This window comes from Staurois parvus, unplaced genomic scaffold, assembly GCF_062004578.1.
Source record: "Staurois parvus isolate SC_StPar_1 unplaced genomic scaffold, SC_StPar_1.0 ptg000906l, whole genome shotgun sequence".
In the NCBI taxonomy this organism is placed as follows: Eukaryota; Metazoa; Chordata; class Amphibia; order Anura; family Ranidae; genus Staurois; species Staurois parvus.
In genome coordinates this window covers 686238-713387 of record NW_028318702.1, presented here as the reverse complement: position 1 = coordinate 713387, position 27150 = coordinate 686238, and the positions used below count along the sequence as shown (strand labels likewise).

The 27150-nt window shown below is 43.8% G+C and overlaps 1 protein-coding gene across 10 annotated transcripts in view; it reads left to right on the top strand.

The window, feature by feature from the left end:
* SYNGAP1 (synaptic Ras GTPase activating protein 1) overlaps positions 1 to 27150 on the top strand; it is a 470644-nt gene that overhangs the window by 92187 nt on the left and 351307 nt on the right. For 8 of the 10 annotated variants that reach the window (XM_089656448.1, XM_089656450.1, XM_089656447.1 and 5 more), the window contains exon 3: positions 26907 to 26939. The exons of the other annotated variants lie outside the window; for them this stretch is intronic. In XM_089656448.1, coding sequence (XP_089512574.1) covers positions 26907 to 26939 — 33 coding nt within the window. The remainder of the gene's footprint in view (positions 1 to 26906; positions 26940 to 27150) is intronic. 10 annotated transcript variants of the gene reach the window in all.

Here is a 27150-nt window from a genome sequence, read left to right as displayed (position 1 = left end):
AGGTCATGTGAGGAGCGGAGAGGACGGTTTGGGTGATATTTGGAGACAAGATTGGTGATGTAATTTGGGACGGAGTTATAAATGGCTTTATATGTTATTGGTAATGTTTTTAATTTTATCCGTTGGGCAATGGGAAGCCAGTGGATGGATTGGCAGAGAGGGGTGGAGGACACTGAGTGGAGGCCAGTGGATGGATTGGCAGAGAGGGGTGGAGGACACTGAGTGGAGGCCAGTGGAGGGATTGGCAGAGAGGGGTGGAGGACACTGAGTGGAGGCCAGTGGAGGGATTGGCAGAGAGGGGTGGCAGATACAGAACAGTTAGCAAGGTGGATGAGTCTGGCAGCAGCATTCATGATAGACTGAAGAGGGGATAGCCTGCGATTAGGTATTTAAAGTGGAGTTCCACCCAAAAGGGGAAGCTCCACTTGTATGCCTCCTCCCCCCTTCACTGCCACACTTGGCACTTTTAGAAGGAGAGCGGGTACCTGGTTTTCACAGGTACCCACTCCTACTTCAGGCTCAGTTCACTGAGCTGGAAGTTCACCCCCTCTCCTCTCCTCCACAGTCCTCTGGGACACTTCACAGGTCCCAGAAGAATGTTGGACCGTTCAGGAGGCGCAGCGTGACTCGTGCATGCGCAGTGGGCACCTGGCTGTGAAGCCGCAAGCTGTCACAGTCGGATGCCCACAGTTGAGATGCCGGCACCAGGGGGAGAAGAGGGAGAGCACATCGCTGGATCCTGGGACAGGTGAGTGTGTGTTTATTAAAAGTCAGCTGCTGATTTTTAATAAACACAAAAACAACTGGAACTCCACTTTAAGATTTGAAGAGTTTAGGGGTCACTAGTATGTAACACAGAGTTCAAAGGTCAGTAGTATGTAACACAGAGTTCAGTAATATGTAATACAGAGTTCAGAGGTCAGTAATATGTAATATAGAGTTCAGAGGTCAGTAATATGTAACACAGAGTTCAGAGGTCAGTAGTATGTAACACGGAATTCAGAGGTCAGTAGTATGTTACGCAGAGTTCAGAAATATGTAACACGGAGTTCAGAGGTCAGTAATATGTAATACAGAGTTCAGAGGTCAGTAGTATGTAACACAGAGTTCAGAGGTCAGTAATATGTAACACAGAGTTCAGAGGTCAGTAGTATGTAACACAGAGTTCAGAGGTCAGTAGTATGTAACACGGAATTCAGAGGTCAGTAGTATGTTACACGGAGTTCAGAGGTCAGTAATATGTAACACGGGGTTCAGAGGTCAGTAATATGGAACACAGAGTTCAGAGGTCAGTAATATGTAACACATAGTTCAGAGGTCAGTAGTATGTAACGTAGGTGTTTTGCCAAGTATGTAAAAAGACATGGAACACCTTTAGGCATGCCCAGAAGAGTAACATAGTGATGTGTATAGCGCACCACAGTGAACAGTGGGTGTGGCCAAATTGTGTTAGCAGTGGGAGGGCTTTAAATGGGACATTTTTATATAATGTAAAAGCAGAGCCTCTTTGTACAAATGCTCTTGTGCTCACTGAAAATAGACAGAGAGCTGGAACTTCGGGGTTGATTTACTAAAGGCAAATAGACTGTGCACTTTGCAAAGTGCAGCTGCTCCAGAGCTTAGTAAATGAAGTAAAGCTCCACTTTGCAAAGAATACCCAATCACATGCAAGGAAAATAAAAAAAACCCAGCATTTTGCTTGCACATGATTGGATGTTGAAAGTCAGCAGAGCTTCTGCTCCTTCTGCTCCCTGGTGCAACTGCTCTTGGAGAGTGCAACTGCACTTTGCAAATTGCAAATTGCATTGTCTATTTGTCTTTAGTGAATCAACTCCTCTGTCTGAGCCTACCTTAAAAAAGAACTTCATTAAAATAGACAGGGATTGCTTAGCAACCAACAACTGTTAAGGCAGTGAACACTTGGTCAGAAGTATACAATGTACAATATAGTGTATAGAGTGCAGGAGTCTGCAAAGCGCAGAGTGCATGGGTCAGAAGTGTGCAAAGCACAGGGTGAAAGGGTCAGAAGTGTGCAAAGCACAGGGTGAAAGGGTCAGGAATATGTAACACACAAAGTCCTACAGTCATTTTGTTGGTTAAATAAAAAAGATGGGCGGTGTCAAGTAAATAGATACCAAACATGTCAACGCTGCAAATTGCGTGCTGGCCGGATAGCAAATAACTGCCTACATTTTTTTCACAGTTAAAGGTTTAAAAGCCTTTACAGGTTATCAATTTAAAGTTAATCGTGAATTACTGTCCTAATATTATTGCTCTCACTCCTACTCTCACATGCATGTTGCTGTTTATATACATGTGTGGGTCCTGCATGCAAGTTTGCATTTTCATGTCTGCACTGGGGATGGGGATGCTTTTAATTTTTTTTATTTATTTATATTATTGCAATTTTTATTTGTTTAATTTGTTTTATTTGTTTTATTTAACTTTATTGCTATCACAAGGAGGCTAACAATCCCCCTGCATGATAGCATGGGCAGGTGACAGATCCTCTTTATGAAGACATCGAGAGTCTATTAGACACCCCTATAAGAGCTTGCTTTAACCACTTGAAGTCTAAAACGTTTATAAAACGACTTAGAACAGTAAGTGGTTAAACACTTCAGCCCCGGAAGGTTTCCCCCCCCCCCCTTCCTGACCAGGCTGTTTTTTTGCTATTCGGCACTGCGCTATTTCAACTGGTAATTGCGTGGTCATGCAACGCTGTACCCAAATGAAATTTATGGCCTTTTTTTCACACAAATAGAGCTTTCTTTTTTATGGTATTTTATCACCGCTGTTTTTTTTTTTTATATAAACAAAAAAAGACCACAAATTGTGAAAAAGAAACAATATTTTCTACTTTCTGTTATAAAATATATCCAATAAACTCATATTACTATTTCTTAAATTATTTATTTTGCTTTTTTTTACGCTGTCCCTTTTTTTGTATCCCTTTTATCATTTTCACAAGAATTTAAATATCCCCTATAATAGCAATAGGCAGTGACAGCAACTCTTTTCTGAGAAATCTGGGGTCTATTAGATTCTAAATCTTTCCCCCGCCTTTAGAGCATCTGATCACACCAAGATCAGTGTTATCAGATGCTTTCCCAATTTTAAAATGGCGCTGTTTATAGCCGGCAAAACTGAAATGATGAAATGATCATTGCTTCCGGTTTCTTAGACCATAGAGATAATTGGAGCCATTCCAGTCTCCAATCAGCTCTACAGTCAGCCGGCGGAACCACCAGCTACATTCTCAGGATCACGGGGGGACAGGAGAGCCAGAAAAAGCCGTGGAAGGCAGTGGGAGGGGACAGAGACATCCCTTTCCACTGCTTGTAAAAGCAATCCAGTGGCTAATTAGCTGCTAGTATTACTTTTACATGAAAGCCAATTGTCAGCTGAAAAAAACGATACCAGGATGAGTGTACTCAAAATCCAGAGATGTACCAGTATGTTGCTGGTCCTTGTTGGGCATATATGTAACAGCAGAGAACACGGGCATATGATCAATCGGATCTGTGGACCAATATGACCATAATTCATTCTTTTTTTGTAATGCCCATGTTGAGGGCTAGGCCCAAAAAAGTTTTACATTCGCAAACCGCAATAGGTTTCCATGAGAATTGTCTGCCAAGAGCTGAATTAGCTGTCGCCAGTCCACAGTACATTGTGGGCGGTCCTTAAGTGGTTAAAGAGGAACTGTATCTGCTAGGACCCCCAGGAGCTCTTGCCCTAGTGTGCAAGTATGGACAGGTAAAATAAATAATGTATGGTGCAGTCTGTCACCAGCATGAACAAAGTAGCTTTTGTTTTCCTATATCTTTTCTTACTTTATCTGTTGATTCAGCTGTTATTTTTTAGCTTTTTTTACCAGCTGCAAGCTGGGCAGCAAAAGTGGAAGTTAGAGAGATGGGACAAACCATTTAACAATGACAGGTATACTTCCAACAGTCAGAATTTTTGCATTTATGCATTTAGTTAAAGTAGTTTATTCCAAAAGAAGAAAATCTTTCTGTGGTGGATGGCAGAATGTTTTTTTTTACTTTAATGCATTCTATTCTATTCTTAAAAGCCTTCTGTGCAGTACCAATCCCCCTCCTATACTTACCTGAGCCTGATCACGATCCAGCGCTGTGCACAAGAGCAGCAGTTCCCTGCTCTCTCCCGACTCATTGATTCAGAGAAAGCAGATCAGAGCGGAGGGGTATGGCCAAGTCAGCTTGGAAGTGAGCACGCAAGCGACTTGCTATGGGGGCACTAAGCAGGAAAGGGGGGGGGGGAACCAGGAAGGAGAGGATCGGGGCTGCTCTATGCAAAACCATTGAACAGAGCAGGTAAGTATAACAGTTTTTTTTTCTTTAAATAAAATGTGATCCTTTAAGATGTGTTAGCTGGAGTTTGGCTTTCTTTTGTTAGTCACTTCTAAATCTACAAATACATCTAATTCTACAAACTCCAGACAGTGTTGCTGTCCAATTTTGTCTCTGTTGCTCCTTCATTCACTAAGACAGGAAGTGTGTTACTGGCCATGTCTGACAGGTGAAAATAAAGGAAAGAAGAAAAGAAAACTAAAAACAGAAAACAAAAGCAGCCACCACATCTAAGGATTGTAAACTGCCATATATTATATTTTTGTTTTGGGGTTTGGATACACTGTAATTCCTAGCATGCCCTCCCAGTTTTGTGAGGTCTGTGATGATCATAATTATTATTACAGAGGACTTATATAGCACCAACAGTTTGCACAGCACTGCTCAAGAGAGCTTACAATCTTAAATGGAAGGGCAAGTGAAACCAGCAGTAATAAAGGTGCAGGGAATGAGTTGTTTAAGAATTAAAATTTCAGTTGTTAGGTGTAGCTTGGCAGGCTTTACTGCACTTAGATTTCAGGGATCACCTAAAGGCAGACAGAGTAGGTGATAGCTGGACAGGTGGAGGTAGGGAGTTCCAGAGGATGGGAGAGCTCCTGGAGGTGAGCATGGGAGGGTGTGATGAGGAGGCTAGAGAGCAGGAGGTCTTGGGAAAAGCGAAGAAGGTGGGTTTGGTGATATTTTAAGATGAGTTTGGTAATTAAAACAGCCCTGAGCCAGCAAACTCTGTAACAGTCTCTAGCAGAAAGAGGTCAAATAGCAACAGTCTCTTCAGGATCACTCTCAGGCCTCTACTCACTGTTTCCCTGTATAAATGGATGCCTCCTTCCAGTATTAGCCAGACCCTGCACCGTGCCGATACCCAGCAGGCTTACTCCAAACTGTTCCTGCAGTATCACGTACCTGGTGATGGAGGCCAATGGAGAGAGGGCTTCCCTTGCGGCTAAGTTCCGGACTCCCCTGAGGGTGGGACAGCGGGAGCCAGGCCCAAAGTTGCACAGGTTGCCTGTAGGAGTGCTGGTTGGTGGTCCACTCAGAAGCACAGCTGGTGCACGGAGATAGGTCTGCAGACAGGAGGCGCCTGTGAGTAGTATGCAAGCCCTTCTAGGATTTAGATGTTTACTGGGTAGTCGGTTCAAGCCAAGGTCAGGTACCAGGTGGGAATCAGAGCAGACGTAGTCAGATGGGATAGCCGAGGTCATACACAGAGGAGCAAGAGAGAGAGAGTATCCGTAAGCCAAGCCGAGGTCAGATCAGGGGTAAAGCAGAGTAGACAGGTCCAGGAGCAAGCCGAGTCGGTAACAGGAAATCACAGCTCAGAATGACAGGAAACAGGAACAGGGCACGGGGAGCTAGAGATCATCCAGCAACTTGAGGAAGTGATGAGTCTCCTTATAAAGGCTGTCTGGCACCAAACTGAGGCTGATGTGTACTTCTGCGGCCATGCACAGTACTGCCAGAAATGCCAGATCTCCCAGAACTTCTGCCATGGACAGGACCCTGACATGCAGCTTAAGCAATCGGCCCCCCAACTCTTTCTGACCTGGGACTGCATTGAACCACTTGCAGACTCCAACTAGGTAGCCCAGGAAGGCAGGCAGCCCCTCCAGGCTGGGTCTCTCCACACAAGGCAAAGAACCCTTCTTTTCTAGGCCACAGATGATTTATGCACACTTCAGCCCCCTGCAGGTCACTCCCTCGACCAGGGATTGGCTGAGGCAGCATAAATATACATGCTGTCCATTTGCTTACTCCACACCTATGTCCTAGAACTGTCCAGAGAGTTCTGGAATGCATGGAGAAGCAATCAAATCTGCAGCCTGTGAAACACAGAACAGCTAAAAGCAATCAACCTGCTCCACTGGCTACAGTGCATCCAAAACCTAAATTTACTTAACCTAAAAGCAACCTAACTAGGTGGCTTCTACAGCTTTTATGGCAGAAGAGACATTCAGAATCTTCTACCATACAGCTCTACCTGTTAATGTGTTTTTTATGGTGTAAATTAAGTTCCTCTGTAACCCTTCTCTCTTTCTCTTAAATAATCCTTTCTGCTAATTCCGTTCTTTGTTTTCCTCCATTGTTTGCCAAGCTCCCTCCCATTCCTTCCACATAATTTCCTGCCCGTGCCTTCATCTAAGGCCCATTCATCAGCTCCATCTACACCGACAATTTCTCCTTTCTTAAGAGACAGTGTCTTTTGTGAAATTTGCTCCAGCCTGCGAAATGCAGAGATGTCTTCAGATTAGATGAAAAATATTCTTCTGACTAAAGATGTCCGTATACTTGAGGTGCTAATAGGGAGAATAAATAATGTATAATGTTCCTGATTCACCAAGCTGTGACTTGGGATACTGAATGCCGAAAGTGGATTATCAAGGGATATTATCACATGCAGGGGCGGACTGACAACTCATGGGGCCCCCGGGCAATAGGGGATCATGGGCCCCTGTGTCCTTGCCCAAACTCAAAAAAGCCTATGAAAAAGGTACCAGGGACATCTCATGGGGCCCCCTACTGACCCCGGGCCCTCGGGCAGTGCCTGAGTTTCCAAATGGTCAGTCCGCCCCTGATCACATGTGATTACATGGTTTGATTTACCAAAGAGAATATGAAGAGTTGGCCATTGTTAAAGCGGAACTAAACGGCATGTGAGCACCACAAGCTAAAAACGCTATTTAAATTTTCATTTTTTTTTTGCATTTGTAATATTTAAAACAAACTCATCCATCCATCCATGTCTCCATTGTTTATTTTGTTGAGAAATCACTCTGAAAAATACCCCCCTAGCATTTCTAATTGGGGGCCATCTTGAGTAAGGGCAGATGTGTCATGTAGTATTTATTTCCTGGCTTCCATCTACCCTCAGCTCAAGCATACAGGCAGGAGGGTGTACTTAGCTGCGAAAACCCCTCCTTCAGATGAAATAAATGCCCGTGAAGACTGCTGACATCATTTTGGCCTAGGCCAGAAACCAGGAAGCAACTGAAGAAAGGATTCGAGTGTCTGGCTTTCTGGATTGTTCAACCACTTCCCGTCCGGCTGTTGTATATAAACGGCCGGACGGTGGCAGTGCATGGTCGGGAGGCCGTTTATAAATGGCCTCCCTGCCCCCTGCTTGTGCGCGCTCCCTGGGAGCGCGCAGCACCGTGATCCAGTGCCCGCTGTGTCCTCCGGACACAGTGGAACACCGATCATTGGACGGGACTTCTGTGCGAGGTCCTGATCTTGTGATCACTGATTGGCCAAAAGCTGTAGAAGCCACCTAGTTAGGTTGCTTTTAGGTTAAGTAAATTTAGGTTTTGGATGCACTGTAGCCAGTGGAGCAGGTTGATTGCTTTTAGCTGTTCTGCGTTTCACAGGCTGCATATTTGATTGCTTTTCCATGCATTCCAAAACTCTCTGGACAGTTCTAGGACATAAGTGTGGATTGGCCAATCAGTGATCACAGGCAGAGTAGTAAGCAAGATGTCACTTCTGACATCATTGCTTACTACGTGTGAAATCTGTGAATGATCACAGAGGTCACATGGTACAGGGCTATTCACAACAGCCTTGTACCATGTGACAAGCTGTGACCAATCACAGCTCACACAGTATTTCTCAATGGCTGCAAGAATGATGTCAGAGAGAAGGAGAAATGATTGCTTTTACAGCCTTTATGGGTGTAAAAGCAATCAGTGTAAAAAAAAAAAAAATCTTCATCACTCCCCACAAGTAGTACACCATGGTGACACTGTACTGCTAGGGTGACAGTATGCAAAAAAAACCCCATAAATAATAATATAAAAAATAAAATAAAAATGTAAAAAAAATGTTTAAAAATTATAATTTTTGGTTATAAACTAATTTGGGTTATTTTTTTTTTTACTAAAAAGATAACGGAATAAATTGTGGCCAAGATTTATGATGAAATATTATTTATTTGCAAAATTTTATAAGAAAATTTTTTGAAAATTTTTGGACATTTTCATTTACATAGCAAAAAAAATAAAAATCCCAGTGGTGAATAAATACCACTAAAATAAACTTTTATCTGTCTAAAAAAAATGCTAAAAAATTCATATGGGTACAGTGTTGCATGACTGCGCAATTGTCATTCAAAGTGTGATAGCGCTGAAAGCGAAAAATTGGCCTGGACAGGAAGGGGGTGAAAGTGACCGGACTTGAAGTGGTTAAACATAGTGCGATTGACCACTCTTAACAGGGGGTCATGCCTTTCTGGTAAGCCTTCTGTAGTTGGGGTTGGTGACACAACAACTGTCCTTGGATTTCTTTTGTTTCATCACAACCTCTGGGACTGTTCTTTCATGTTTGGATGGACTATATTTTTTGATACACTTTTCACTGTTTCTTTATGATTATTTGTCCCTTTTTTAAGCGCTGCACGTTTATGTATTATTGTGGATTGCCTAGTATCAGGGTTCAGCTGCTATATGTTTCACAACTCATTTTTTTTATTTTTGATTATAGAATATCTATTGTGGTTTTTATTAGCGTAGGTTTATATATATATTTTAGTGATTTTGCCATGTTGATGGAGTACTGGTGGATGTATAGTTTAACCACTTTAACGTACTGCGGGCTGACGACACGAGCAAGCTAAGCGACGTGCCCGTATGTCGCTTTGCTCATGCTCAGTGGCCTGCCCCTCCTGATAGCGCTGTGTTCACTGGACACAGCAGATTGTGGATCCCGGTAATCGGCTGCTATGAGCGGCCTGGGTGTCATGTGATTGCATAGCACAATCTGATCACACTGTTAAAACAACTGTTATGAATGAGTTTCATTCATAACAGTTGTGCTTAGTATTGTGATGCTGCGATTGGCCCACAGCTATCGCATGGTACCTGGGCCAATCACAGCACTCTATATGTACCATGTGATCACAATACTACGCACACCATTCATGATAGTTCAAAACATTGCTGTTACAGTGATCATCGTAATAGCAAAGTGTAAAAAGAAAAATAAATCTCAGATCACCCCCCCCCCTCCCTTTAGAGCAGTACAGTGAACTACTCTGATGACAGGATGTAAAAAATAGTTGTAAAAAAAAAAAAATAAATATTAGAAAATGTTTTAAAAATTGGTATTTTTTTTTTTTATTATTGTACTGTTACCAGTCAGTATCCTTATTCACCGCCACACAAGTCCTATGATGACGCTGTACTGCACTGTAAAAAAAACAAAAAAAAACATTTTTCTTAATTTCTTTATTTTTCAAAAAATTGTGACAAAAAATTTAAAATTCAAAAAACTTGCCATGCCTCTTGCTAAATACCTCAGACTGTCTACTTTCCAAAAAAGTGTCATTTGGGGGGTATTTGGGCTGTCCTGGCATTTTAGATTCTCAAGAAATGAGATAGGCCATCACTACATCCGGATTTATCAATTTTCAAATATATATGCCATAATTTGTAGATGTTATAACTTTCACACAAACTAAATAATATACACTGATTGGGATTTTGTTTTTTACCAAAGACTTGTAACTGAATACAGTGGGGCAAAAAAGTATTTAGTCAGCCACCAATTGTGCAAGTTCTCCCACTTAAAAAGATGAGAGAGGCCTGTAATTGGCATCATAGGGAGACCTCAACTATGAGAGACAAAATGAGAAAAAAAATCCAGACAATCACATTGGCTGATTTGGAAAGAATTTATTTGCAAATTATGGTGGAAAATAAGTATTTGGTCAAACAACAAGCAAGATTTCTGGCTCTCACAGACCTGTACCTTCTTCTTTAAGAGGCTCCTCTGTCCTGCACTCATTACCTGTATCAATGGCACCTGTTTGAACTTGTTATCAGTATAAAAGACACCTGTCCACAACCTCAAACAGTCACACTCCAAACTCCACTATGGTGAAGACCTAAGAGCTGTCGAAGGACACCAGAAACAAAATTGTAGACCTGCACCAGGCTGGGAAGACTGAATCTGCAATAGGCAAGCAGCTTGGTGTGAACAAATCAACTGTGGGAGCAATAATTAGAAAATGGGAGACATACAAGACCACTGATAATCTCCCTCGATCTGGGGCTCCACGCAAGATCTCACCCCGTGGGGTCAAAATGATCACAAGAACGGTGAGCAAAAATCCCAGGACCACACGGGGGGACCTAGTGAATGACCTGCAGAGAGCTGGGACCAACGTAACAAAGGCTACCATCAGTAACACACTACGCTGCCAGGGACTCAGATCCTGCAGTGCCAGACGTGTCCCTCTGCTTAAGCCAGTACATGTCCGGGCCCGTTTGCTAGAGAGCATTTGGATGATCCAGAAGAGGATTGGGAGAATGTCATATGGTCAGATGAAACCAAAATAGAGCTGTTTGGTAGAAACACAACTCGTCGTGTTTGGAGGAGAGAGAATGCTGAGTTGCATCCAAAGAACGCCATACCTACTGTGAAGCATGGGGGTGGCAACATCATGCTTTGGGGCTGTTTCTCCGCAAAGGGACCAGGACGACTGATCCATGTACAGGACAGAGTGAATGGGGCCATGTATCGTGAGATTTTGAGTGCAAACCACCTTCCATCAGCAAGGGCATTGAAGATAAAACGTGGCTGGGTCTTCCAACATGATAATGATCCCAAACATACCGCCCGGGCAATGAAGGAGTGGCTTCGTAAGAAGCATTTCAAGGTCCTGGAGTGGCCTAGCCAGTCTCCAGATCTCAACCCCATAGAAAACCTTTGGAGGGAGTTGAAAGTCCGTGTTGCCCAGCGACAGCCCCAAAACATCACTGCTCTAGAGATCTGCATGGAGGAATGGGCCAACATACCAGCAACAGTGTGTGCCAACCTTGTGAAGACTTACAGGAAACGTTTGACCTCTGTCATTGCCAATAAGGGCTCGTTCACACTAGGCTGTTTTGCCAACGCTTGCCAAACGCCCCTATAGCGTTTGGCAAGCGTTGGTCCGGTGTTTGCGGAGCGTTTTTAACGCTCGGCAAACGCTCCGCAAACGCCGCATGCGCGGTTTAGCGGTGGTTGCTAGGCATTTGCCGAGCGTTAATAACGCCCCACAAACGCCTATAATGCATTTGAGTGGTGTTACCACTCCGCAAACGCCCCGCAACCGCGTCGCAACCGCACCGCAAACGCCGGCCGGGCGTTTGCGGAGCGGCACCATAGACGAGAATAGGAGGCTTCAAAGCCTCCTGACTCGACCAGAGGCGTCCGTTTTGCCGCGACGCAACGCGACGCGACGCAAACGCTCCTGTTAGAACAGCACCATGTGCTGTAATGTGCAGAGTTGGCAGAGGCGTTTGGGAAGCGGTAAAAACGCTTCCCAAACGCCTCTCTGCCGCCTGCACACAAGGCTAGTGTGAACGTAGCCCAAAGGATATATAACAAAGTATTGAGATGAACTTTTGATATTGACCAAATACTTATTTTCCACCATAATTTGCAAACATTCTTTCCAAATCAGCCAATGTGATTGTCTGGATTTTTTTTCTCATTTTGTCTCTCATAGTTGAGGTCTACCTATGATGCCAATTACAGGCCTCTCTCATCTTTGTAAGTGGGAGAACTTGCACAATTGGTGGCTGACTAAATACTTTTTTGCCTCACTGTACATTTTGAAGAAATTAGATTTTTTAGGGGGAAAATGTTTTATAACAGAAAGTAGGAAATATCGTTTTTTCAAAATGTTTGTTTGTATCATTTATAAATGTATTAAAAAGTAAGGGTCCCAACACTGAACCTTGGGGTACACCACTGATGACCCCAGACCATTCAGAGTATGAATCATTAACCACTACTCTCTGAATACAATCTGTTAGCCAGTTTTCTATCCATTTACATACAGATTTTTCCACGCCTGTAGACTTTAGCACATTAGCCGTGTGTGGGGAACTGTGTCAAATGCTTTTGCAATATCCAAGTATACCACGTCCACCGCCACCCCTCTGTTCAAGTATACCACGTCCACCGCCACCACTCTGTCCAAGTTTACCACGTCCACCGCCACCCCTCTGTCCAAGTATACCACGTCCACCGCCACCCCTCTGTCCAAGTTTACCACGTCCACCGCCACCCCTCTGTCCAAGTATACCACGTCCACAGCCACCCCTCTGTCCAAGTATACCACGTCCACCGCCACCCCTCTGTCCAAGTATACCATGTCCACAGCCACCCCTCTGTCCAAGTATACCACGTCCACCGCCACCCCTCTGTCCAAGTATACCACGTCCACAGCCACCCCTCTGTCCAAGTATACCACATCCACCGCCACCCCTCTGTCCAAGTATACCACGTCCACCGCCACCCCTCTGTCCAACGATACCACGTCCACAGCCACCCCTCTGTCCAAGTATACCACGTCCACAGCCACCCCTCTGTCCAAGTATACCACGTCCACAGCCACCCCTCTGTCCAAGTATACCATGTCCACCACCACCCCTATGTCCAAGTATACCACGTCCACCGCCACCCCTCTGTCCAAGTATACCACGTCCACCGCCACCCCTCTGTCCAAGTATATCACGTCCACTGCCACCCCTCTGTCCAAGGTCTTGCTCATCCCCTCATAAAAAGAAATCAGATTTGTTTGACAACTTCTGTCATTCATGAATCCATGCTGTCTCTTGCTTAAAATATTTTTTTCTAGCAAGAACTCATCTATGTGGTCTTTTATTAATCTCTCCAGTATCTTCCCAACTATAGAAGTTAAACTAACAGGTCTATAATTACTTGGTAAAGATTTTGACCCCTTTTTAAATATTGGCACCACATTGGCCTTACGCCAATCCACTGGTACTCTGCCAGTCATTAAAGCGTCCCTAAAAATTAGAAATTGTATCTGTATCTGTAATGTCTGCCTTCATTTTGTAAAGCGCTGCACAAACTGTTGGCGCTATATAAATCCTGTATAATACTACCCCTGCTCATTTTTTTGTACAACCTTGCCTTTTCTGCTGGGTTGTCCTCAAAATATGTGCCCGCTACCATCTTTTATTCATCGGGGGCGGGCTGTCTCTTCCTGGTTTTTACAGCCGGTCCCCTGATGATATGCCATGCTCAGTGTGGTGGAGATTACTTAGCACCTGCACATTGTTTTGGAGACAGGGGTGGACTGACAACTCATGGGGCCCCTGGGCAATACGGGATCATGGGGCCCCTGTGTCCTAGCCCACACTCAAACCACACCCAAAAAAGCAAATGAAAGGTAGCAGGGGCATCATATGAGGCCCCCTACTGACCCCGGGCCCTCGGGCAGTGCCCGAGTTTCCAAATGGTCAGCCCGCCCCTGGTTGGAGATTGACCTGAAGCCTTCTGGGATGCGTGACAACAGTATCCCAGGAGGCTTCAAAGAAATCAAAAGAAGTGACCTTTATGACTAAGCTCGTGGGAGGGTGAACACATCAGAGGGGTGTGGCTTGAAAGTAGACAAGCTGAAGCCATTTTTCTAGACCTGGTGATTGGGTTGGCAACTGGTGTGTGGTTCCCTCTTCCTATTTGATAGTCACTTTCGGCAAGCTGGAAAAGGCCTGTTTGATGCTGGCACCCAGCAACATTGAACCCACCAAGTTACTGCATGCCTGTGATTGGAGCATCTCTCTTCATTATTTTTTAGGGCCACATCCCATTTTGGTGTGATTGTACAACCTCCTTACGGTGTTAGGTTTAGAATAAGTAGAAAGTGTGAGGCCCTTCCTAAACCGTCCAATTTTCATCCAGTCAGGTTGGCTTTCGCGTTATTTAATGTTGGTAAATCTAAAGCAGATTGAACCATCAGATTGTAATGTGTGATCATCTAAATATATATTGTAGCTCATATGTATTCATTATTACTTTGTATTCATTGTACATTCGCATATAGATACTTCATATCACCATATGTTGAGTATTGCTTTTCTCTGCTGTCCTAATAGTCCTCCTATATCACACGCTATGTGCAGATCTAGCTTGATCTCTGCTTTTATATAATAAAGTCCCAATGATATAAGTGCTATAAGGAGAGCCTGTATAGACTTGGCGCAGTACTGTGGGTGTGGAGTGAAGGGTCAGTCAGTGAGAGGGAAGCCGAGGTTATAGGCGGCAGATCTTCTCTCTCTCCCCCCTCCCCAGGCAGAGAAGCTGAATGAGGCAGCTGATGGACGGGGGTATGTGGGAGGACTGCAAGCTGCTCTTGCAGATCCTGTCCTGTCATTGTAACTGCTAAGAACTATGAGCATTGCAGGGAGAGAGTGGGAGAGACACAGAGACAGGGAGGGGGGAGATACAGAGCACACACTGGGATGGCTGAGAATTGGAGTAAATAGGAAAAAAGAGGTGAGAGGTTAGGGGTACAAAAGAGAAAAAAGACATAAACCAGGATGAAGGCCTGGAGGCAAAATTGGAAGTCACCTATGACACATACATGCTGGAATTGATCTCTACAGGGTTTTTTATGGTAAACAGGATTTGGGAAAGAGGGATGCTCCCTGTGGTGAGGAAGTTAGGGAGTCAGTAGGGATTCACAATGGGAGTGGGCAAGGGGTAGCATATAGTTAGCCAAACTCAGTCCACTCTCATACCCATTCATCCACATCCAATCCCCGTCCAAAACTTGACGTGTTCACCTCCGCAACATCTCCAAAATACGCCCCTTCCTAATCAATGACACTACAGAGCTTCTAATACACTCCCTGGTTATCTCTCGCTTCGACAACTGCTACCTCTGCTCATTGGCTTACCTTTACGTAGGCTAATTCTCCTTCACGTCACCACGATCGCTGCTGCCAGGCTCATCCACCTTACCAACCATTCAGTGTCTGTTACCCCTCTCTGCAAATCCCTCCACTGGCTTCCACTCACCCAACAAATGAAATTCAAAATACTAACAGTAACTTACAGAGCCTCCACAACTCGGCCCCCAGCTACATCACTAATCTAGTCTCAAAATACCAACCAAATTGTACTCTATGTTCCTCCCAAGACCTCCTGCTCTCTAGCTCCCTTGTCACCCCCTCCCATGCTCGCCTCCAGGCATTTCCTATCTTATGGAGCTCCCTACCCCAATCTGTCCAACTATCTCCTACATTGTCCACTTTTAGACGATGTCCAACAATCTCCTACACTGTCCACTTTTAGACGATGTCCAACTATCTCCTACACTGTCTACTTTTAGACGATGTCCAACTATCTCCTACACTGTCCACTTTTAGACGATGTCCAACTATCTCCTACACTGTCTACTTTTAGACGATGTCCAACTATCTCCTACACTGTCCACTTTTAGACGATGTCCAACTATCTCCTACACTGTCCACTTTTAGATGATCCCTGAAAAGTCATCTCTTCAGAGAGGCCTACCCTGCTCCCTTCTAACAACTGTATTTTCACTTTCTCCATCAGCTCATCCCCCACAGTTTTCACCTTTTTTGTATCACTTGACCCTGCCTTTTAGATTGTAAGCTCTAAGAAGCAGGGCCTTCTGTTTCCTCCTGTTTTGAATTGTATTGTAACTTTACTGTCTGCCCTCATGTTGTAAAGCACTGCGCAAACTGTTGCCGCTATATATATCCTGTATAATAATAATCCATCTGCCCAGTCGGTGAGGAATGAACCATTAACCTCCCTGGTGGTAATCCCGAGTGTGGCTTGGGGTTAATTCTCAGTACCAAAAGCGGTAACCCCGAGAAAACACTGGGGATTACACTGTAGTATAACTTACCTTGTGCCTGAGATCCTCCCACTGTGTCCTACGGCCGATGCTAGCATCCGGGTTCCATTCTCTGCGAGTGCCGTGAAGCAGAACCGGCGGGAGATTCAAAAAGTAAACAAAACATGACATACACACAATACATTGTAATCTGTTAGGATTACATTATTTTATCAAACCATTTCACGTCAGTTTTGTCCCGAGTGCTTTGTCCGGCGCCCTGCCTGCACTTTTACCGTTCTTTCTGCCTGGAAACTTGAGAACGTTCATGGCATCCAAAAAGCGTCCCTTTAGGTCAAAAGCGGGTTTAAACCAGCTAGAAAACAGTGATAGTGAATTAGAAACACTTGCAGAATTGAGCAATAGTGATTTGTGGGGGAAATTCGTCATCAGACACCGAAAGTGACGACAGCGACAATTCTGCGACTGAGCTCAGTGATGTGCGAGCTTGGTGCTCTATTGAGTGTGATACAGATCATGCAGCGCCTGATTGTGACGTCGGTCTTTGTGCAGTTCCATGTTTCAAAATTTTTCATACCTGGGATGTTTACTAAACCAATATGCAGTGTCTAGTAATATTGCACCCTTGTTTGGACAAATTTCAGTGTTTTTGGTTTGATTACATTATTGAAATAAATTGAATTACATTTATTATTATTATTACATTTTATAATTATTTAGAATTATGTATTATATTATAATTTATGATTTTGTGTTTCAAACTTTATCATACCCGGGACGTTTCCTAGACTCTTGTCTGGACAAATTTAAGTGAGCTATTCCTAAGAATTACAGACCTACAATATAAAACAACACATTTCCATGCAAAACAATGTACCACTTTGATATTAAAAAATATTGACATAATCAGACGCCAGGGAGGTTAAGGGGTGCACCTAGGAATTGATAAATGGCACTATCTACACCATCAGGAATTATTGTTATTCAGGATTTACACTCACCAGCCTCTTTATTAGGTATACATTTTCAATTGCATGGTAACACAAATTGCAAATTAGCCAATCACATGGCAGCAGCTCAATCATTTAGGAGTGTAGACGTGGTGAAGACGACTTGCTGAAGTTCAAAATGGGGAAGAAAGTAGATTTAAGTGACTTTGAATGTTGCATGGTTGTTGGTGCCAGACGGGCTGGTCAGACGCCAGGGAGGTTAAGGGGTGCACCTAGGAATTGATAAATGGCACTATCTACACCATCAGGAATTATTGTTATTCAGGATTTACACTCACCAGCCTCTTTATTAGGTATACATTTTCAATTGAAGTTCAAAATGGGGAAGAAAGGAGATTTAAGTGACTTTGAATGTTGCATGGTTGTTGGTGCCAGACGGGCTGGTCTGAGTATTTCAAAGACTGCTGATCTACTGGGATTTTACGCAAAACATTCCTAGGGTTTATAGAGAACGGCTAAAAAAAGAGAAAGTATCCAGTGAGCTGCAGTTGTGTGGACAAAAATGCCTTGTTGATGTTAGAGGAGAATGGGCAGACTGGTTGCTGCGACATTCAGATGGTAGGGTCAGGATTTTGCGTAAACAACATGAAAACATGGATCCATCCTGCCTTGTGTCAACGGTTCAGGCTGGTGGTGTAATGGTGTGGGGGATATTTTCTTGGCACTAGCAAGGTGTATCTAATAAAGTGGCTGGTGAGTGTATATAATGCCATCAGTTTGCGCAGTGCTTTACAATCTAAAGGGAGGCAGTACATGCACAATACAATAAAATACAAGAGTGTTAAGAGGGCCCTGCTCAAAAGAGCTTACAATCGAATTGAGTGGGGCAAGTGGTACAGAAGGTTGTACCTGTGGGGGATGAGCTGATGGAAGGGATAAAAGTTCAGTTTGAGGTGGAATAGGCGTCCCTGAAGATATGATTTTTGAGGGATCACCTAAAGGCAGCTAGAGTAGGAGATAGGTAGAGAGTTCCAGAGGATGGGAGAGGCTCTGGAGAGGTCATGGAGATGATGAACATGGGAGGAGGAGACAGGAGAGCTTCAGAGCAGGAGGTCTTGGGAAGAGCAAAGAGGATGGTTTGGGTGATATTTGGAGACAAGATTGGTGATATAGCTTGGGGATGGCTTTTTATGTTGTTGTTAGTATTTTGAGGGATTCCCCCTCGCCAGCGGAGGGATTGACAGGGAGGGGTGGCAGACACTGAGCAATTTATAAGGTAGATGAGTCTGGCAGCAGCACTTCATGATAGACTGAAGAGAAGATAGCCTACAGAGAGCTAGGCCTATGAGATTTGGGTTGCAATAGCCAAAGCGAGAGATAGCTAGGGAGTGAATGAGTAGTTTAGTGGTTTCATTATTATTATTATAATACAGGATTTATATAGCGCCAACAGTTTGCTCAGCGCTTTACAATATAAAGGGAGACAATATAGCAACAATACAGTTCAATACAAGAGTGATAGGAGGGCCCTGCTCCTTGGAGCTTACAATCTAGGAGGGAGGGGTTAGTGGTACAAAAGGTAATAACTGTGGGGGATGGACTGGTAGGAAGAGCAGAAGGTTCCATTATTAGCTGAGGGCAGGATAGGCTTCCCTGAAGAGATAGGTTTTCAGAGATCACCTAAAATTGAGTAGAGTAGGCGATAGTCTGATAAATTGGGGTAGAGAGTTCCAGAGGATGGGGGAAGCTCTGGAGAAGTCCTGGAGACAAGAATGGGAGGAGGAGACAAGGGAGCTAGAGAGCAGGAGGTCTTGTGAGGAGCGAATAGTACGGTTTAGGTGATATTTGGAGACAAGATTGGTGATGTAATTTGGGGCAGAGTTATAAATGGCTTTATATGTTATTGTTAATGTTTTGAATTTTATCCATTGGGCAATGGGAAGCCAGTGGAGGGAATGGCAGAGAGGGGTGGAGGACACTGAGTGGAGGCCAGTGGAGGGATTGGCAGAGAGGGGTGGCTGATACAGAACAGTTAGTAAGGTGGATGAGTCTGGCAGCAGCATTCATGATAGACTAAAGAGGGGATAGCCTGCGATGAGGTAGGCCAATGAGGAGGGAGTTACAATAGTCAAGGCGAGATATAACAAGGGAGTGAATAAGTTGCTTAGTGGTTTCCGAGCTTAAGAACGGCCGTATCTTGGAGATGTTGCGGAGGTGAAGTCTACAAGATTTGGACAGCGATTGGATTTGGGGCTGAAAGGACAGGTGGGAGTCTAGGATTACACCTAGCACCCTGGCATGAGGGGATGGACTGATGATTGTGTTATTGATTTTGATGGAGAAGTTAGGGGAGGGGGCACAGGCTGGAGGGAATACTAAGAGCTCAGTTTTGGAAAGATTGAGTTTGAGGAAGTGGAGTGACATCCATGCCGATATGTCGCTTAGTAGGTTAGTAATGCGAGAGGAGACTGAAGGGGTGAGGTGACGGGTAGAAAGATAGATTTGTGTGTCATCAGCATAGAGATGGTACTTAAAGCCATAGGAGTTTATCAAGTGACCAAGGGAGGAGGTGTAGATGGAGAAGAGTAGGGGCCCAAGGACGGAACCTTGAGGGACCCCTACAGAAAGAGGGAGTGAAGAGGAGCCAGAGTTATAAGTAACGCTGAAGGAGCGCTGCGATAGGTAGGAGGAGAACCAGGAGAGAGCAGAGTCTCGGAGGCCAAGAGAGTGGAGTTTTTTTTTGAGGAGGGGATGGTCAACCGTATCAAAAGCGGCAGAGAGGTCGAGTAGTAAGAGTACGGAGTAATGGCCATTGGTTTTAGCAGTTAGTAGATCATTAGTGAGTTTTAGTAGGGCAGTTTCAGTGGAGTGTAGTGAGCGAAAGCCAGACTGTAAAGGGTCAAGAAGGTTGTTGTCAGTGAGGTAGGAGCTCAGGCGATTGTAGACTAGGCGTTCTAAGAGTTTAGAGGTAAATGGCAGCAGGAAGATGGGTCTTAAGTTGTTCAGGTTGGTGGGGTCCAGGGAGGGCTTTTTAAGTATAGGAGTGATGTGTGCATGCTTTAGAGGGGAGGGGAAGGCACCGTTAGAGAGGGAGAGATTGAAGATGTGAATGAGGGAGCATAGGATGGAAGAAGAGGGTGACCGTAGTAGTTGTGAGGGGACAGGATCCAGGGGGCAGGTAGTGAGACGGGCTTCTGAGAAAACCTTTATGACCTCTTCAGGAGTAGCAAGGTCAAAAGAGGAAAGTGTTGAGGGAGGTTTAGTATAAGGTATTCTAAGTGGGATGGATGCCTGTGCAGTGGCAATGCCCCTACCAATTGCATCAATCTTGCTTTTGAAATGATTTGCAATCTCGTGAGCAGTGAGTGAGGTGCTGGGTGGAGGTGAAGGTGGAGAAAGTAGAGAGTTAAAAGTAGAGAAGAGACGACGAGGACTGGATGATAAGCTATTGATGAGAGTGACAAAGTAGGCTTGTTTGGCAGCATGGAGGGAGGAATTGTATGTTAAGAAAGCAGATTTATATAGGGTGAATGCTTGGTGAGATTTGGTTTTATGCCACAATAGCTCCAGCGCACCACTATGTTGTTTAAGATTTCTGGTGTCGTCAGTCTGCCAAGGTTGTAATGGTCGGGGCCTGATGCTTCGTGTTGTTAGAGGAACAAGTGAGTCTAGTGTGGATGAAAGCAAACTGTTGTAGAGAGTAGTGGCCAGGTGAGGGCAGGACAGGGGAGAGATTCTGTCATAGAGTTGGTCATTTGCAGAGTGGAAAGGAGGAGGGTTCAAGTTGTGAAGCTTTCTGATTATTATGTATCATTAGTAAAAAAAAGGGTCACATTTTAGAGATGATACGGACGTGAAGTCTACAAGCTTTTGACAGTGATTGGATTTGGGGCCAAAAGGACAGGTCAAAGTCTAGGATTACACCTAGTACCCTGGTATGAAGGGAAGGACTGATAGTTGGATTATTGATCTTGGAAATGTCATTAGAGGAGGGCATGAGTGGGAACTAAGGGAGTTAGTGAAAAGAGTAGGACACCAAAGTGGGTAAGAGTAAAACGGTGGGTGGGTGAGGGAAAGGGACTTCACAGAGGAAGAATATAATGGAGTATGTGACGGAGAGAGTATCAGTGTAATATAGAGAGGAAAGTATGGCAAGAATAATAGGCTGATAGTAAAGGAGGAATAGCATGTATAAGGAAAAGACTATCCAGCAGGTAAGGAAGAGAACATGGAGGAACTGACTGGGTAAAGAAGAAAGTAGGCAGGAACAGAGTGAGCGAGGAAGTAGTACTGTGGATTCAGAAGAAAGTGTGAGAGGGTAAAAAAAGAGAGAAAAGAAGAGAGTAATGAAGGACCACTGAGGGTGAGAAGAAAGTAAAAAAAGGGCATATTGAGTGAGGAAAGAGCAGAAAAGATGAAATAAAATGTGTGAGGACTGACTAGGGAAGAAGCAGAGTGGACTTAGGAGAAAGTATTGGGCTTTGAAGAGAGTAGGGAAGGGATAAGGTGGGTACAGGAGGAGGGTAGGGAACAGATTCAGTACTATAGGTGGGTAAGAGATTAGAGAAAAAATAGAATGGTTGGGGGAGAGTGGAAGAAAGGAACATAGAGGGTAAGAAAGTAATAGAGTGGGTGAGGAAAGGAGTAAGGAAGCAAAGTGGGTGAGAGAGAGAGCAGAAGGAAAGAGCGCAGCAGGGGAAGGAGAGAGAATGGAACGAATACAGTTGATGAGAAAGACAGCAGGAATGGAAGATAGTAGGGAAAAATAGAGTGGGTGAGGAGAGAGTAGAGACGTAATAGAGTGGGTGAGGGGAGAGAGGAAGGAATAGAGGGGTTGAAGGAGAGAGAAGACACGGAATAGAGTGCATTGTGAAGAAAGAAAGCAAAGAATAGATTGCATAAGGCATAAGGAAGGAAGGGAATATGTGAGGGAAAGAGAAGGAATAGAGAGAGGGAGGAAAAGAGTATTGAAGAAATAGAGTGCATGGGAAATACAGAAAGGAAGGTATGGAATGGGTGATTAAAAAGGTAAGAAAGAAATAGAGTGGGTAAGGGTTGAGAGTTGAGAATGTAAAGGAGGGGCGAGAATGTAGGGAGAGAATAAAGTGGGTGAGGGAGAGACTAAGGAATAATGTGGGTGATTAAGGGATTAAGGAATGCAGTGGTTGAGGAGAGAGCAAAGGAGAAATAGAATGGGTAAGGGACAGTATGAAGAAGAGAGAGTAAGGGTGGCTGAGGGAGCAAATAAAGAAGGAATTGAGTAGATGAGAGGGAGAGAAAAGGAGAAATAGAGTGGGTGAGGGACAGAGTAAAGCCTAGTACACACGATTAGAAAATCAGTCGAAAAATACCGCTTTCGAAGCAATAGTACGAGTTAGTACACAGCTATAGTCTGAAAATATTCGAAGGGACAAACACGAAAATTTGTTTTCGTATGATACCAGATCATACGGTTTTTGTTTAATCAATACAGTATTTGTCCAAAAACAATCGGAAAAGCAAGACCACGCATGATCAGAAGCAGAAGAATACATTACAATATAACACATTACATAATTTCCAAAGTTATTTTCTGCTATACAAGAATTTTCGCAACTTTAGTAACTTCTTAATTTTTGATATGAGACTAGCATGCAAAGAAAAAAAAAAAAAGGTAATCGACCAATATTCTCTTAGTGTGTACAAGGCTTAAGGGAGGAATAGAGTGGGTGAGGAAGAGTAAGGGAGGAATAGAGTGGGTGAGGGAGAGAGTAAGGAAGGAATAGAATGGGTGAGGAAGAGAGTAAGGAAGGAATAGAGTGGGTGAGGGAGAGTAAGGGAAGAATAGAGTGGGTGAGGGAGAGAGTAAGGGAAGAATAAAGTGGGTGAGAAAGAGTAAGGGAGGAATAGAGTGGGTGAGGGAGAGAGTAGGGGAGGAATAGAGTGGGTGAGGGAGAGAGTAAGGCAGGAATAGAGTGGATGACAGAGAGAGAGTAAGGGAGGAATAGAGTGGGTGAGGGAAGAGAGTAAAAGAGGAATAGAGTGGGTGAGGGGATAGAGTAAGAGAGGAGAAGAGTGGGTGAGTGGAGAGAGTAAGGGAAGAATAGAGTGGGTGAGGGGATACAGTAAGAGAGGAGAAGAGTGGGTGAGGGGAGAGAGTAAGAGAGGAGAAGAGTGGGTGAGGGGAGAGAGTAAGGGAGGAATAGAGTGGGTGAGGGGAGAGAGTAAGGGAGAAGAGTGCGTGAGGAAGAGAGTAAGGGAGGAATATAGTGGGTGAGGGGAGAGAGTAAGGGAGGAAAAGAGTGGGCGAGGGAGGGAGTAAGGGAGGAATAGAGTGGGTGAGGGAGAGAGTAAGGGAGGAAAAGAGTGGGTGAGGAAGAGAGTAAGGGAGGAATAGAGTGGGTGAGGGAGAGAGTAAGGGAGGAAAAGAGTGGGTGAGGAAGAGAGTAAGGGAGGAATAGAGTGGGTGAGGGAGAGAGTAAGGGAGGAATAGAGTGGGTGAGGGAGAGAGTAAGGGAGGAAAAGAGTGGGTGAGGAAGAGAGTAAGGGAGGAAAAGAGTGGGCGTGGGAGGGAGTAAGGAAGGGATAGAGTGGGTGAGGGAGGGAGTAAGGGAGGAATAGATTGGGTGAGGTAGAGAGCAAGGGAGGAATAAAGTGGGCGAGGGAGAAAGTAAGGTAGGAATAGAGTGGGTAAGTGAGAGAGAGTAAGGGAGGAATAGAGTGGGTGAGTGAGAGAGAGTAAGGGAGGAATAGAGTGGGTGAGTGAGAGAGAGTAAGGGAAGAACAGAGTGTGAGAAAGTGACAATTAGGAATGAACACAGTGGGTAAGGAAGACAGTAACAAAGGAGGAGTATAGGGAAGATATAAAGTGGGTTAAAGGGAGAAAGTACAGAAGGAATAGAAAGGGTGAGGCAGAGAGTAAGAAAGAAAAAGACCAGTGGATGAGATAGTAATAAAGAATAAGGTTGGTTAGGAGGAGAGAAACCCTATTCCTTATTACTATCTCAGGAGTGAGGGAGAGGGTAACAAAGGAATAAAATGGGTGAGGGTGAGGATAGAAAAAGAAAAGAGTGGATGAGTAGAGAGCAAGGAAGAAAATAAGTTGGTGAGGGAGAGAGTGGAGAAGGAATAGAGTGAGGAAGAGTGTAAGAAAGGAAAAAATGTGTGACGAAGAGAGTAAGGAAGGAACAGAGTTGGGGATATAAAGAGCAGGGAATAAGAGAGGTAGAGGATACAGAAGGAATAAAATGGGGGAGGGAGAGGATAAAGAAGCAATAAAATGGGCGAGGGAGAGGATAAAGAAGTAATAAAATGGGCGAGGGAGAGGATAAAGAAGGAATAGAGTGGGTGAGTAGAGAGCAAGGAAGGAAAAGAGTGGGTGCCAGAGAGAGTAGAAAAGGAATAGAGTGGGAGAGAAAGAGAGTAGGAAAAGAAAAGAATGGGTGAGGGAGTAGAATGGTGAAAATGAGATCTAGAATGAAGCAGTATGTCTCTGTATTCAGAGCCACTGCTTTTACTTGTACAGGATAATTATTGTAATTAACCCATCAGCCGAAAAGTCCCGATCTGTTTCACCAATCAGAGGCATAGAAGAAAGCCAGCGGCATTAACCCCTTTTTTGCCAGGCTGAACCACAGGGCACATAGGGACAGTTCAAGGGAGGGCAGACATATAGAGGGTGTAGTTAGAGGGCTTTCTAGTCATTCTGTAGGAGGGTGATAGGACTCTGCACATGATGGAACATTGCACAGGCTGTATAAGAGCAGATTCATGCAAAATTCTGATCTGTGAATGATCCAGTGGAAGACTGCACACATTGCAATTGGAAACAATTCTTTGAGTACGTCTGTGGATTGTGAACATGTAGTACTTCACAACTGTACACACCCTGCTTTTCAAAGCAATTGTGTGTAGTGGTAATGCACCATTTGCTGGATTGCTGTCATTGATAATTTATTGAATTTCAGAGTGTTGTTCCTTCTCACTGTTGTATGCTTATATGTGGATAGATAGTTAGATGTGTGTGTATGTAATATATATATATATATATATATATATATATATATATATAATGTTATTTATTTTCAATCAGGGCTGTCCCTAAGGGATAAGGCAGCAATGATCTCTACATTACCCTAATATACACATGACTCCTTCTATATACTGTATATTTGGTTATCTAAATGTAGAGCAGCAAGCAAATTAAAATGTGAAAATCTTACAATAATGACCCAAAATATAAACTGAAATTGCACTACAGGTCTCATATATAAAACTGCACCTCAAGTCACTCAAACGTGTTTATTTATTTATTTTTTTTATAAAATTCAGTACATTTTTATTGACTTTCAAAAAATAAGTATAGAGGTACAAAAATGCAGAAGTCTGATAATATGTACATTTAGCATATGCATGGTAAGATAAGGAAGGCAACAGTAATATATACTATGGAAAAACAACAACAGAGAAAAATTCCCAGCTCAACTTACAAACCAGCCTGCAACAAACCAAATTGTCATGTGTAACAGTTTGCGATAAAAACGGGTTTAGTTTGCACACATTTGCAAATACATATGTAAGCTGCAGAGCTGCTTCATGGCACCCTAGTATTATTATTGTTATTATTATACAGAATTTATATAGCGCCAACAGTTTGCTCAGCTTTTTACAATATAGCGGGCAACAATACAGTTCAATACAAGAGGTTTTTAGGGCCCTGTTCCTTGGAGCTTACAATCTAGGAGTATTATGGATAGATTGAGGGCAGCTATGCCTGGAAGGAGCCCACTCCTCCTTATAGGCACAGGGGTGCACTGGACCACCAGCATATAGCACAATGGCAGCAAAGGTGTCCCCCTCATCTAATTCCCAACGCTACAAACAATTGGCAACTGCCCCAACCTACAACTGGCCTTCACATCAAGGAGCACATGGAAGCTGTGGAACAGAGTTGACACAGTACCAATAAGCATGGTGCTTTTGATGCATGATGCAACATGGATCACGTATGCATCAACCAATAAATGTAATGTTAAAAGACCACAAAGAAAAGGAAGAAGGGGAGTAAGGGATCGAAGACAAGGAGGTGGGAGGGATGGGGGGAGCCAATAAGGAGGGTTGACTCTTGACAGAGATGTTAAGGGTTTTAACTTCAGAAACAGATAAGTATGGTGAGAGCCATGCCTTCGTGATCACTTGTTTCGTGGCTGTAAGGATGCGCATCATGAGGGTGAGACTTAGTCAGTCCTTCCGGCTTTTGGTGGAGAAGGGCCTCGAATTGTTTGGTGAAAGAGGGTTTGGATCATATCATATACTTGTCACCAAAGACTCTGTACCATTGGGCAGGACCATCAAGTATGTATAAAAGAAACTGTCTCCGGACAGCCATGAAAGCTGTGAGCGGAAGTGTTAGGGTTGGTATGGGCTCCCCTAGATTGTAAGCCCTAACGAGCCAGGCCCTCTGTTTCCTCTTGTGCCAAATTGTATTGTAACTGTAATGTCTACCTTCATTTTGTAAAGCGCTGAGCAAACTGTTGGCACGATATAAATCCTCTATAATAATAATAATAACAACCTGGAAGGGACCATGTACCACCAAAGCAGTACTTTGTACATGCTTTCTACTGCTGCAGCATTACGGGAGCAAGATTTTGTGGTAACCTAGATTTGATCCCAAAACCTCATTCGTTATAATGATTTGTGTGATGCTGGCCAATGTTTTAGATGTAGTGAAGGGTCATGTCTGTCTGTCATTGCCTATGTCTGACCATCCATCATAGTCTGTGGTCATTCTGTACTGTCCTAGTCTTTGTCCGTCCATCAGTGGCCGTGTAAGTGTTGTGTATTACAAATAATAAAATTCACCTTGCAGTAAATGATTGCATTATAAATTCCATTTTGTTGTGAAAAAATAATCCACATTACAATAACTATATACATTGTAAGAGCTTTCTTTTTTTTTTTTCCTTGCTAACTTTATTACAGATCCTTGCTTACTACTCTTCTGTAGATATGGAGGTAGGCCATTCCAGTGTTCTTGCTAAAATATTTAAAAATAATTGCTAAGTACAATATAATATAATATTATAATCACATGATCAGTCCCATTGCTTTAATAGGAAACACTGCACGTCATGCATCGCTTCAGATATTTAACTCACAAAATTGAAATGCTCAGTGCAGTAAACCTAAGGGCATTGTCAGGGATTCCATATTGTATGCAACCGGC